This window comes from Cucurbita moschata, unplaced genomic scaffold (assembly GCF_002738365.1).
Source record: "Cucurbita moschata cultivar Rifu unplaced genomic scaffold, Cmos_1.0 Cmo_Scf00008, whole genome shotgun sequence".
NCBI lineage: Eukaryota > Viridiplantae > Streptophyta > Magnoliopsida > Cucurbitales > Cucurbitaceae > Cucurbita > Cucurbita moschata.
The window spans coordinates 3,180,490-3,194,768 of NW_019268524.1; the positions used below are offsets into that span (position 1 = coordinate 3,180,490).

Sequence of the window (14,279 nt, forward strand, 5' to 3'; positions counted from 1 at the left end):
TGTTTTCTTTCCTGTCATTTTTAGGCACTTTAAACCGAAGTTATATTCGAGGTGATGGGATAGTTTAGGATATATTCTAGGTGATGGGATAGGATAGTTTAGGACTGTTTTCTTTCTTGTCATTTTTAGGCACTTTAAACCAAAGTTATATTTCAGGTGATTTAGGATATATTCCAGGTGATGGGATAGGATAGTTTAGGACTGTTTTCTTTCTTGTCATTTTTAGGCACTTTAAACCAAAGTTATATTTTAGGACTGTTTTCTTTCTTGTCATTTTTAGGCACTTTAAACCAAAGTTATATTTCAGGTGATTGGATAGTTTAGGACTGTTTTATTTCCTTCCTGTCATTTTTGGTTTACTAAAATAATATAATAATATTTTAGGCACTTTTAATGAGTTATTCCATGGTTTAGGCACTTTTAATGAGTTATTCCATGGTTTACAAAATATTAAGTAAGATGGGTCCTTCCATGGCACTTTTAATGAGTAACAGCCACACGCTCTAACCAACTGAGCTGGCTATTCCAGCCTGTTTTTGGTGCTTAATGTATTTCAGCAGTTAACTTTGTGTTATCTCAAGCTGTGATTCATGTCATGTTTAGGCACTTTAAACCGAAGTTAGGTGATGGATAGTTTAGGACTGTTTTTCATGTCATTCAATAAGTTATTTCATGGTTTACAAAATGTTAAAAGAGCCCGCTAGAAGGAGGGGTTGAACCTCTGACCTTGTGGTTAACAGCCACACGCTCTAACCAACTAAGCTATTCCAGCCTCTCTTTGGTGCTTAATGTATTCTAGCACTTAACTTGGTGTTATCTCACGTTGTGAATTTTTTAGGCACTTTAAAACGAAGTTATATTCCAGGTTGAACCTCCGACCTTGTGGTTAACAGCCACACGCTCTAACCAACTGAGCTATTCCAGCCTGTTTTTGGTGCTTAATGTATTTCAATACTTAACTTTGTGTTATCCTGTTTTTGGTGCTTAATGTATTTCAATACTTAACTTTGTGTTATCTCAAGTTGAATCTTAAGAGAGGTTGAACCTCTGACCTTGTGGTTAACAGCCACATGCTCTAACCAATTGAGCTATTCCAACCTCTTTTTGGTACTTAATGTATTTTAGCACTTAACTTTTTGTTATCTCAAGTTGTGATTCATGTCATTTTTAGGCCCTTTAAAACCAATTAAGAGGGCTCGTTAGAAAGAGGAGTGACTGTTTTCTTTCATGTCATTTTCAGACACTTTCAATGAGTTATTCCATGGTTTACAAATGAAAAACAATTTGACACCAATTAAGAGGGCTCGCTAGAAGGAGGGGTCGACCTTGTGGTTAACAGCCACACGCTCTAACCAATTGAGCTATTCCAACCTCTTTTTGGTACTTAAATGTATTTCAGCATTTAACTTTGTGTTATCTCAAGTTGTGATTCATGTCATTTTTAGGCACTTTAAACGGTAGTTATTCCAAGTGATGGATAGTTTAGTTTAGAACTGTCTTCTTACATGTCATTTTCAGACACTTTCAATGAGTTATTCCATGGTTTACAAAAATGAAAAACAATTTGATGACAATTAAGAGGGCACCCTAGAAGGAGGGGCTTTGTGTTATCTCTATTCCAGGTGATGGATAGCCTAGGTAGGACGGTTCTCTTTCATGTCATTTTTAGGCACTTTCAATTTTGATAACATTAAGAGGGCAACACTCGTAGGAGGGGGTTGAACCTCCAACCTTGTGGTTAAGGGTCTCACACTCTAATTAACTGAACTATTCCTGCTTTTGGCCAGTGCTAAATGTATTTTAACCCTTTGTATTTTCTCTATTGGACTATGTTATGAAACATTGCAACATATAGATATATGATTATGCTATGAAATAGTACCACTTGCTTTCTTTGAAAACAAAATAATAAACAAATTGATAATATTGATAAAAAAAAAATTAAAAAAAAAATTAGCAAAAAAACATTTAGCAAACATCAAAGGAGAGTTTGAAAGTCTAACCAACTGAGCTATTCTTGTTTTTCCTTCAATTTTATCCAAGAAATTTTAAAATCTAAAATAAAAAAGTTTATCCGAATTCTGATTTCAGATATGAAATTATCCAGTGTGATTATGGTGGACATCTTTCAAAACAAGTTTCTTTCTTTCTTCTTTATTTATTTATTTATTATTATTATTATGACCCTCTTCACATATTTCTAGAAAGATCAATGGAAGGGGTAGGCATAGCACATTTTGACCAAATTTTTTGGTCTACCGTCCTAACGTTATCTAGCTAGCCTATTTTGATGCATCATGCTGTCCAAATCATCATTCTTTAATACATTTAACAATTAAGAAACTATATAGATACAAATCAAAATTCTATAAACTAAATATGTGGCTCTAACCTTACCTAGATTCATGCATACGAGTAATAGAAATAAGCACACAAATTTATAACTTTAAAATGAAAATAAATCTCTATAATAAACAGAAATTAATATTCGTACACGTGTGTGGTGGGGACAAAAATCAAAATCAAAATCAAAATCAAAATCAAAATCAAAATCAAAACAAGTATTTTAGAGGGAAGGAGAGGGGAAAATGTCTGTCTTTACCTGTAACTCCTGGTAAGAATTCCTCTCAGCACCGTCCCCATAACAGTCCCAGTCAAGTCCTCTTGTAGATCAAGAAGTGGCTCATCTGGTTTTGTAAAGAACCTGTGCATATTCTGAAACAAGAACAGACCTGCAAATTTTTACTCCATAAAGTAGGGATCAGAAACCCGTTCATTTTTTGGTTAAAAGAAGAGATTGTTAGGTCTAAGGACGCTGTAAAATTAATTATTTAGTAATACATAACAAATTATAGACTCCTTGCCAACCAAATAAGAAGAGTATGTGCTACACCAATGCGAGGAACCGAGTTTGATTTAGCTGTACACATTGGGTTGAACGCAAGCTTGTGAATACAGCTGAGGCCTATATGACAATCTACAAACTCTGCAGAAGGAAGGCGCACCCCATGTTCCTAAAGAGCATCCTCATAATCTGTCACTAAGATATACATTAAAAAGAATATTTCATCTTCTGTTTTGAGTTTCAGAGAACTCCAAATCAAACTATAATGCTTCCTGACTGTCAAAGATTGAAACCAATACGTGGAATGGAGTTGCTTTTAAGCTACACCAACAGAGTACATCCTCTTGGCAGGCTATGGTTTCACAAACGTCGAAAATGTCAACTGGCGATAAAGGGCTGTCTTTTCATCATCGTCATCATCATCAAAATCTAGATCGTCCTCTTCTTCATAATCCATCATATCTATGACTTTTCTATCTCTAGCATATAGCTTGTCTGATTCTTCTAACTGAACTTGAGAGTATCCCGGACCTGAAGTTGGCCTTTCAGATTGTATTTGCTGCATCTCTGATTCTATTAAAACTTCCATACGTGCTCGTTCTCTATCTCTTGGATAGGTGCAGTAGAGAAAAGTGTAGATAAAACAACAAAGAGCCAATGGAATTCCTATTGCTGTGTATAATGCCCAGGCTAATGACGCTGCATTCCCCCTATCTGTGGCAATCTCTTCAGATTCACTAGATCCCTTCTGGACAGGCTTATAACCATAGACATGCTGAGCAAGAATTCCAACAACAGGAGGGGCAAATGATGACAAAATAGACTCAAAAGATCGATCTAAAGCATAGACGCTAGTTCGAGATTTCTCAGGAACTATCTCTGCGAAAATGGGACTGACAAAAAAAAAACAAATTATAATTTGAAGTTAATAAAGTATCTCTGCTCCATTCGTACATGAATCCTGACTAATGTACAAGTCAACAAATTCTATTGTTAAACATTTTATGCTTGATGTGCTTTTTTTAGATATCTTTAAAAAATAACCAATATTCTATCCTGGTAATTGAGAATATTTGTTTAATCCATCACACTTAAATGGTGTGTGAAAGTTCTCTATTTATAATTAAATAAATTACAAGGATATGGAAATAATAATAAATGGAAAGATACCTATGGTAAGAAAGACAAATATATCTCTATCAAATCTTTACGAAATATCTTCCAAATATATCTCTACCAGATCTAGGCATCAGTCTCCATATCCTAACAATCTCCCACTTGGAGATTGATCTCATTGCCTTATAATAAAATATCAAATATGATATATATGGTAAACTATGATTTAGTACTAAATATCCTTAACACTAATGAGTGTTATTATCGTTTAGGTTGTGTTCATTATATCACAACACATTGGTCCTTCCAGATCCTAGGCAAGACCAGACAGCTTAAGTGCCAAACTTACCAAAAAGGGTTATTTTTAGCTTTGGTGAAAGCCTATTATTCGAAGGAAGCATTACTTATCAATCAATTTTCCAAGGAAAACTAGATATTAGCCTTTTGATTACTATGTAAATGCCCCACCAGAGCACTACTCTTCCTCATAGACTGATGTAGATGAGGGAAAATATGCACTTACTTATTTGTAGCTGGTGCATTCCAAGAAATGAAAAACCCCACAATGATCAAGACTAGTCCATGGACAACTGCTGTAGATGGGCCGTCAGGCAAGAGGAGCAGAAGAACTGCAGCTAGAGGAATGCCTGATGCTGAGCTAATCTGTGCCAGAATAATCCTCCCAGAATTTGGGAAACGTGTGGAAAGGATATCTCCCATTTTACCTCCAAACAAGCCTCCAAGAGAGTTTCCAATCACAAACATGCCCATTAGAAAAGCCGTCGTCTCATGGGAGAAGCCCTTGAGTTCCAACCACATTGTTGCAAATGACAAGGCTGACCAAGGAAATGAACCTGTGATACCCTGCGCTACTATGATCTGGAAGGATGGAATCTTTATAACTGACTTGGATTCCCGTACCAAGTCCTTCACTTCAGACCAAAAGGAATTACTGGGTGGAGCATGATTACCAGTTTTAATGCCGTCGTCTGAAAAATGTGGATCATGTGCAAAGAAACGGACTAGTATGCCAACAACAACACTGATTAGTCCAACAATATGAAATGCAATTCTCCAACCGGGGATTCCCATAAATGTTCTTGGAGCTAATACTATTGAACACAACCCGCCAATAATGGAGCCTAGGTTGCCTGTTGTTTGAAGCCATCCAAAAGCCACACCACGGTTATTGTCATCTGTTGAATCTGCAACAAGGGACTGGATGGCAGGTGCAACTAATGCAAGGCCTATCCCATTCAATGCTCTTGAAACAGCGACCTGTTGGGTGAAATCTGAATGACTTATAATCAGCTAATATTTAATTCCAGCATAGATAAATCTGCCAGACATTAATATATTCACCGCTAAAAACTTCTTCTAAGAAATCCACTAGCTCAAGTTCTGTAGACTTGACACAATTTCTAAACACCAAATTTACTGTCTACAAGTCTGTGCAGGTTTTCCCTCTTCCAACAAATCATACAAATTTTTATGCTCTTAAAGTATATTAATCTTACATGTAAAAGGCCCCTATGCTGAGCCTTTCGCATTAATTTCTTAATTTCCCAAAGACAGTAAACTTCCGAATACTCAAGCTTCTAACAGGACATGTGTGTGTAAGAAACCGGTAAAGAGTGAACAAGTCCACGAATCACAAACTTTGAGGGATAAAGTAGTTAATGACTATATATATATATATATATATATATAGATATGTGTGTGTATATATATATATCCAGACTCTGGTTCTTCATGATCTTACATTATCCCTTGCCATATGCTTTCAAGCAATTGCCATCGTATTTTCATGATGAACGCATGATGCAATTTACTGAGAAAATAATACTTCCAACAAGAATTGAGCAAAGATCACGCCTCACTTTAAACTGTCAAGGCTACACAAATATGTTCGTGGATTCAACCAGGAAAAAAAAGCAGAAGTATGCCAGTTTCAAATCTTCATATGAAGTCTACTCAATAATTTTTCACAGATTTTCTACAGTAAATGGACAACGTATAGCATTAATTGATATGCCTAATTCCCTTTACTCATTCCAGAACTGTTTAATGATTACTTACCTTTCGAACTTTCCCATTTTGATGACTACATTCGATATTATATACGAATATGGAAGAAAAACAACTTCTATATCAATCGATTCATTCAATTGCCCTACATTTTCATTCGTCATTATACGCACACGATTAAAAATAATAATATCGAACAATGAAGACACAATCAAGCGAAGAGGAGGAAAGAAAATTAGCGAGACCAAAACAACGACGAGGAATGTAGCATTATTTAGGATTACGAAACGATGAAATAAGAAACAGTTCAGGAGTTAAAAGTGGAATTGGATGAACCTGAAGGAAAGTAGAGGAAAATGCGACAAGAAACGTAGCGGCAGCCCAGAGAAAAGCGCCGAGAGCAATCACATGAGCTCGGTTATGGCGCACGGCCAAGTACGCAGCCAAGGGATAACAAGAAGCCTGCACAATCGATCTGAAGAGAGTCAAGGAGCCGAGACCAGTCGGATCGGTGTGCAAGGCGGCACCGACCTCTTTGTAGACACCAGGTAACAGAGATTCATCGGCCCTCTCCATCACTCCAGCGAGGTTCACAAGAATCAGAGTCACCGTCTCCGGCTTCATCTTGATCCGTCGCCGCCTTGACTTGTCCTAATTTCCCAGTGCCACCCGCGTATTTAGGCTCTAATTTAGAGTTACACTCCCTTTTATATGCCAATCGGATCCCCTCCTAGAATTGCAGGTTGCAGTCAGAATCTTCTTTTTTTTAATATTCCTTTTCTCTCTCAAATTAATTGTTTATTCTTAAATTCGATTATTTTAATAAACTGTAAAGATCGATGTCCGAACAACATTTTAAACCATTTTCTTAAAAATAATAATAAATAAATAAACTTTATTTTAAAACTTAACTTATCAATACCGTGGATATTTCGGATACGATTTGGTTCATTTTTCTGAATCCGAATTGAATTGGTTCGGTTCGATTTTATATATATGTTTTTTTATTAATTTGTTTAATTTCTTTATTTTGTTATTTTAATTTCTTTTATATTGTTTTGTTATTGTTTTTTTTAAACATATTCTAAATTTTAATGTATTTATTATCTATTTGTTGTATTATTATTATTATTATTATTATTATTTATTTTTTTGGTCATAGTTTAAGACTCGGCCATGTATAAGTGCATATTTTAATTAAAACATTTATATATATATATATATATATTTTTTTTTTTTTTGTTATATACCATACCTTTACATTAATTATTTTTATTATTTATTTAATTTCATGATCTATCTTTTTATATATATATATATATATATATATATATTTTTTTTTTACGGGCCCATTTTCAAAAAAAATATCCAATCGTCTTAGTTAAGGTTAAACTATGTTAATATATTAGAATTTTCGATTTTTTTTTTGAATAATTATAAATTGATTTGTATTTATGTGCGAACTTTTAATATATTTTATTAACGATTGTATCCCAATAATTATTAATTATGAATTAATAAAACTTAACAACCCAACCCGAAAATAGAGGGTTGGGTTGAGTTACCCATCCAATCAATCTGAACTTTTGGGTTGGATAAAAAAAAATCCTCTAACCCAACCCAACTCGGACCATGTACACCCCTACGTATGAATAACGCTTGGGCCGGACCATAGGCCCACTACGGAAGTAGTTCACACCTGGCCCATTCTTACCGTCTACTTTGCTTTTGGGCTGGGCTGGGCTCTGGCTTCAGCTTGTTAAAGGCTGAAGAAGTCATTGCTGTACAAATCCAATTACCTAAAACTCAATTAATAACAAAAATACAAAATTCAATGTAATTAATATATTTTTTAAACCTCTTCGTTTATAGCTCCACAACATGTAAAACTACGTATTCAAACTTCGAACCTCTCGACCAATATAATCCATGTGTTTAACTGGTTAAACTATGTTTAAGTCGACAGTGACGTCTAATAGACAATCATGATTAAAGGGTCATGCTCAAAATTGAATAAACATAAACTCTCGTTCATTTCACGATCATTCATCCATCAATCTTACGAAAACGAAACGAATTGTTGTATTGAATTTGAACACCAGATCGTTCGATTAACGTATATAATTCGATATATAGGTAGGGTTAAAAGGAGTAGTGGGGAACATGAAGGGATTCACAAAACCATATGAGGCCTAGGGTTGAAACCCACGAAGGAGACCAGGATAATGTCTCATCAAACCCTTTATTCAAAAGAAAATTTCTTTTTAGCATCTAATTATTTGTTTGCCTCCTTACCCTTTATTGTAACCTGTCTCCATGTCTCCCCTTTTTTCAATCTCAATATCTAAATCTTATCGTATAATATATATATATATATATATATATATATATATATATATGAGATCTCACTTCGGTTAAAGAGGAGAACGAAGCCGTAATAGCCTAAGCTCATTATTTGTAGATATTGTCTGTTTTGGCTCATTATAAAGAATGCTTCATGATACCAACTTGTAACACCCGCTCGTCGACAACGTGATTCACAGGAGTTACTTCTGACGTAGAAAATAAATTCCGTCAACCCATCATAAGTTTTAAAATATTTTCATATACATCAAGTAAAACATTTAAAACTTAAAACAACCACGTAAATTTTAAACAACGAAAGCATAAATATACAAACAGACCCAGACATGGATTCTCAATAGTCTTGTCCTCGATTGGCCGCCATCATCTAAATCTAGAAAGAAAAGTTAAAATAATTTTGATGAGTAATTAAATTACCCAGTAATAGTTAACTTATTTTCATGATTTGTTTCTAAGTTTTATTCGCCATTGACTCCTAGTTTCTCATACTAGAGTCATATGTTCATTAATGATGTATCTCAGCTACCTCCAGCTTATGTTATTGACTCTCTCTATATGCCTATCTTGAATTTTCGGACTCATATGTAAGACTCGTTCTCAGTCAAATAAGGCCCATCTACTAACTCCAGCAGAGTTCCTAACCAACGCACTGTGTGCTAAGTCAGAGAGAATGATTTCTCCTGACCGTTGACCCTCTCCAATCAATGTAAGATCTCGTATAAACTTTGATTATTACAATACCTTTCCAAACTTCGCCGTCCATTAAGATGCCCAACGTTTCAAGTCGTACAATTCTTAATGACGATCGAGTTGTAATTGACCACAAAATAATAAATAAACCCTAAGGGAGTTGACAAATTGGATATGGGAGGAAATTTGGGCGGTGCCTACAAAAATAATTCATTATATATATATATATATCATTAAATGTATATAAAGAATTTTATATTTTTGTACGTATTTTTGAGGAGATATTGTTGAAAAGAGAGCGCGGGTAAGGAGAGGTGGAGGAGAGAGGGTGAAGTGTGTACATAATCATTATATATATACATATGGGTTTAGTCATTGGAATATTATATGTCGGAATCGGAATGAGTATTAATATATTAATCATAGCTATATAGAAATTTTATGTGTACGGACACACATCTAACCACCCTTCCATTTCAACTAACTTTTTATTTGGTTGTCCCTTTAACCTTGCAATCATACTACACCCGTTGCTGGTTGCCCCGAGTTGCCCCTGTTGGATAAAAGTCCCAGATCGACTAATTTAAAGAATGATCATGAGCTTATAATCAAAGAATAGTATATGAGACGTTTTGACACAATAACATACCATTGTGGAGAGTCGTGTTGTAACGACCCAGATCCACTAGTAGATATTGTCTTTTTTGGGCTTTCCCTTTTAGACTTCCCCTCGAAACCCAGATCACTAGTAGATATTGTCTTTTTTGGGCTTTCCCTTTTAGACTTCCCCTCGAAACCCAGATCCTTGTCCTCTTTGGCTTTCCCTTTCAGACTTCCGCGTACCTGTTAGGAATCACGACTCTCCACAATGGTATGATATTGTCCACTTTGGGCATAAACTCTCATGGCTTTGCTTTGGGCTTCCCCAAAAGGCCTCATACCAATGGAGATAGTATTCCTCACTTATAAACCCATGATCTTCCACTAAATTAACCAATGTGGGACACTCCCAATCCCAAGTAATCCTCACTTATAAACCCATGATCTTCCACTAAATTAACCAATGTGGGACACTCCCAATCCCAATAATCCTTCACTTATAAACCCATGATCTTCCACTAAATTAACCAATGTGGGACACTCCCAATCCCAATAATCCTCAACATATAAACCCATGATCTTCCACTAAATTAACCAATGTGGGACACTCCCAATCCCAATATTCCTCAACTTATAAACCCATGATCTTCCACTAAATTAACCAATGTGGGACACTCCCAATCCCAATAATCCTCAACAGTACCCAGATCCACAGCTTGTCATGATCTTCCACTAAATTAACCAATGTGGGACACTCCCAATCCCAATAATCCTCAACAGTACCCAGATCCACAGCTTGTCCTCTTTGGGCTTCTCTTTCAGGCTTTAACGCGTGTGTGCTAGGGGAAGGTTTTCACTCCCTTATAAAGCTTTCAGGCTTCCCCTCAAGGCTTTAAAGAGGAAGATTTTCACTCCCTTGTAAAGGGTGTTTTATTCTCCTCCTCAACCAATATGGGACATCACACGTGTTCATCTAAAAACTCCTATGGAACATTTCTTATAAGAGTGTGGGACGATTTTTGAAAAGTCAAGCCATATTGTGGTAACGTGAATCCACTAAAATACAGCAGCCACCATCGAACGATCGGCGAAAACCACTTGTTTTAGTCTTAACAAATTCATATTAATGTGATGATCAAAGCATCCCCTCCCATTAAGTTAAGGAAGATGAAGAAGAAAATAATTAATTAAGCAATTATGAAGATTATATAGTAATTATTGAATTTAATAATATTCCTTAGTAAACTGCCAAAAGGGGTTTATGATGGGTCTAGGTGAGGGTTGGTTGGGCGTTCTTCCTTTCCATCATCGCCTCCCCACCACCACCACCTCTACAATCATCATTAAAATCATCAGCATCACCATCATTGCCATTTTGATTACCTAAAAGGGAATATAAAAATTACCCTTTTTTTTTTTTTTTTTTTTTTAATCCGATGGGCAAATCCAAGATTCCACTGTTCTTTCACCCCTGCTAGTAGTGGTAGTAGCAACAATATTCCCCAATAATGTCTGCTGCAAATTATTCGATGAAGAAGAAGATCCTGTAAACTTTAACTTACAATTTGCTGTCGTTCCTATTGTTGTTGTTGCTGTTGTTGTTGCCGTGCTGTTGCTTCTCCAGGCTTCGTCGTTTTGCAGCGCGGACAGTAGCTCCTGGCTAGTACTGCTGCCATGGATATGCGGTGGTTCTAAATGGGTTCCTTCTGATAGTGACTGAAATGAAAATATCTCCGCCGGTTGAACCCTCGATGTATTTTGATCGTCGATGGTAACATTGTTGTTGTTGTTGAGTGATGAGAATAGTTGGACTTTGGAACGAGAAGGGTGGAAACCCGATCCTGATCCTGATCCACTGGCTTCTATATTGGTGGTGGTGGCTCGAACGGAGGCGAAGAGATCGAAGCGGCGGGAGAAGGAGGAGGAGGAGGAGGAGGAGGAGCCAGGGGCGGTGAAGGGTGGGGAGGGGATTCCGGTGAATTCTTGCACCATGGCTCGGAAATTTGTAGTGTCTGTGGTGAGAACGGTGGTGGGGGCACGGCGGGAAGCTCTAGTACGTTTCTTTGTAGTGGGTTTAGGATGTAAAGCAGTGGGTGATGGGTTTGTTGAGCGATTTGGGATTTGGGTGTGGTGGGTGGATCCCTCGGCGGCGGTTGGGGTTTTGAAGGTGGTGGTGGTGGTGGTGGTGGGTTCAGATCTTAACGAGGTGGGGTTTGGGCGGACGTCGTCGAGATTCAGGAAGGAATTTGAGGAATCCTGGTTGAAATTTGTGGGTTGTAAATTGAAATTGGAAGGAAAGTCATAGAGGTTTTGGAAGTTATGAGGGGAGAGATGAAAAGGTAACGGCTGATGAGAAGGAGGAGGAATGGTGGCGTTGAAGAAAAGTGGCGGCGGAGGAGGAGGAAAAAGATGAGGTTGTTGTTGTTGTTGGTGGTGGTGGTGGTTGTGGTGGTTGTGGTGGTGGTGATGAGAGTCGTAGTCGTCGTCGCCGCCACTTGAAGACTGCAAGCTTCCGCTACCAGAATCCATGTGTGTGTTGGGAAAATGTTTTAGCTGTGTTTGAGTTGGAACAAAAAAGAGGGTTTAGAGGTGAGGAAGATGGGTGGACGTGGACCCTCCATTTCAGAACAAACGGGTTGCTTGAGGTGGCTGGCAACGGGTCAAACTCAAACTCAATATGAAAGAGAGAGGAAATACCCATTTTATTCTGATTCCACACTTGATAGCTTAGACATTCACAAGAGATCACTAGATATAGAACTGCACCAATCAAATTAGGTTTAACTATGTAGTTTCTATAATTAAGCCCCTGAAAATAAAAACTTAAATCATTGATACCATGACTGTAGTTTGGATGTAGTTTCAGCTCATTTTCATATCTTATCAAACACAATCAAATAGGGTACAAAAAATTTTGTATCTTAGAGTGATTGTCAAGTGTGCAGATCTTATTAGAAACCACGACTCTCCCCAAAAGTGTATGATATTATTTACTTTGAGCATAAACTCTCGGGAGAAATGGAATTGTATTGTTTATTTATAAACTCGTTATCAACTGAAGTGGGATTGTTTACCCAACAATCTTCAACGGATCTATGAGCTAATCTACATTGAGCAGATGTATTATGTTACGAGATAGTTAGATTACGATAGTAGAATGTGGGTCGAGTGTGAAAGGGAGAAAAATGAAAAGAAAAGGAGGTTAGGGTGGAGAATAGAGGGATTTTAGAGATGGGCTACCAAGAAGAACAAAAGGGTATATGGCGCATTAATATGCGATGTAATTCAAAATGAAGCTCCCTTTGGTTTCCTGCGTTTACCAAAATTTCCATGAATAAAACACCATTTAATTGCCTCCACAAATCCCTCTTCCTCGTCCCTTTCTCAAACACTTTAAATATTTTGTTTTAAAATTTTCAAAAAATAAATTTACCATTATAAATAAATATAAATTTTTAAAAATATTTATCGTAAATATTTGATATTTAAATTTTAGGATGTTTTTGGATAAATAAGATCTTTTTTAAATAATTAAATAAAATGAGCACGCGACTCGACCCAACCCAACACCACTGCTTTGAACATATACTTAGGTAGAAGAAATATAAATATAAATATAAATGGGAAACCACTGACACGTCACAATTCAATTACATAAAATAGTAAGTCATAAGATATGATTACGTAGCTCTGACCTATTTATTTTAATATAAAAAGGAAACCCATTTTTAGCCGGAATTTCCCCCATGAATTAAGGGAAAACTCAAATTTTAATTTTAATTACATTTTATTAATTTGTTTTAAAAAAAAATAATCTTGGTCCAGTCAGCATTTGACTTAGTCAAAGGTCAGAAATAAGATGAAAAAGGTACCCAAAAAACCCTTTATTTTGTTCATTCTTCCATTAATGGATGGAACAAAGGAGGGGAGGTAAGGGGTACCCTACAAAAACCCTAAACTCTCCTGGGTTTGGAGCCCTAGATATGCCCTAATTTGAGGGGATACAGAGGTGGGGGCATAAATGTCTTTATGTATTTATTATTTTTGCTTGTTAAACACAGACATGTGCATTTGAAGTTGCTGGGAGACAAAGGGGCTCCATTTGTCCACTTTGCAATTTCATTACTCTTTCAACCCTTTCTTCATTTCCCCTTTTTTTCTTCTATTTTTTTTTTTTTTTTAGTTTCAAAAGCGGTTCTCATTAGATATGCACGCGCGGGTTTTTTTTAATTTGTACCGTGAAAGAATTCGAACATTTGATCTTTTAGTTGATGATATATGTCACGCCTAATTAGGTGCACACTTGTTAACGACATATTTGATCGAGTTATGAATAAAAAAGGGTCCCTGTTTCGAGATGGGTTTGAGCATATCCTCTTTCATACCCATATCCTGTATATCCAAAAAAAAATTAATTTTTGGGCGAACTCGTGAAAGCTTGTGAAGTTAGACTTGTTATTCATGTCAACATTCTCACTTTTGATATATGTGGGTGTTGTCACATAAAAATCTTTCTCGAGATCCAAGTCAGCACAGGAAAAGATCACTTTCTTCCTTGCGGCCGGGTTGGCTTGGAAACAAGCTACTTGTCGTCTATCTCACCTCTTTCTATGACGTATTCAATTCAATGAAACGA

General features: G+C 36.4%; 2 protein-coding genes and 1 non-coding gene across 3 annotated transcripts; all 3 read right to left on the reverse strand.

Moving 5' to 3' along the window:
- Nucleotides 1-698: 698 nt before the first annotated feature.
- On the reverse strand, nt 699-772 carry TRNAN-GUU. The gene has a single exon. It is a non-coding gene; the product is annotated as a tRNA-Asn (tRNA).
- A 1,939-nt stretch (nt 773-2,711) lies between these two features.
- LOC111445948 lies at nt 2,712-6,725 on the reverse strand. The gene is made up of 3 exons (XM_023084511.1): nt 6,326-6,725; nt 4,485-5,239; nt 2,712-3,738 (listed from the first exon to the last, which is right to left on the reverse strand). Exons 1-3 carry the CDS (start codon nt 6,611-6,613, stop codon nt 3,198-3,200), a joined length of 1,584 nt encoding a protein of 527 aa, XP_022940279.1. The 5' UTR covers nt 6,614-6,725; the 3' UTR covers nt 2,712-3,197.
- Nucleotides 6,726-10,852: 4,127 nt separating this feature from the next.
- LOC111445950 (mucin-5AC-like) lies at nt 10,853-12,442 on the reverse strand. Its single transcript, XM_023084514.1, has one exon. It carries the CDS (start codon nt 12,170-12,172, stop codon nt 11,072-11,074), a length of 1,101 nt encoding a protein of 366 aa, XP_022940282.1. The 5' UTR covers nt 12,173-12,442; the 3' UTR covers nt 10,853-11,071.
- Nucleotides 12,443-14,279: the final 1,837 nt, after the last annotated feature.

What these genes read in the sequence shown, in the direction of transcription:
- LOC111445948 (XM_023084511.1), bottom strand. Translation starts at nt 6,613, where the DNA reads ATGAAGCCGGAGACGGTGACTCTGATTCTTGTGAACCTCGCTGGAGTG. An exon ending in TTTCCTCTACTTTCCTTCAG is followed by an intron (nt 5,240 to 6,325) that starts GTTCATCCAATT and finishes TTCACCCAACAG; the next exon opens with GTCGCTGTTTCAAGAGCATT. An exon ending in AATGCACCAGCTACAAATAA is followed by an intron (nt 3,739 to 4,484) that starts GTAAGTGCATAT and finishes TTTTTTTGTCAG; the next exon opens with TCCCATTTTCGCAGAGATAG.
- LOC111445950 (XM_023084514.1), bottom strand. Translation starts at nt 12,172, where the DNA reads ATGGATTCTGGTAGCGGAAGCTTGCAGTCTTCAAGTGGCGGCGACGAC.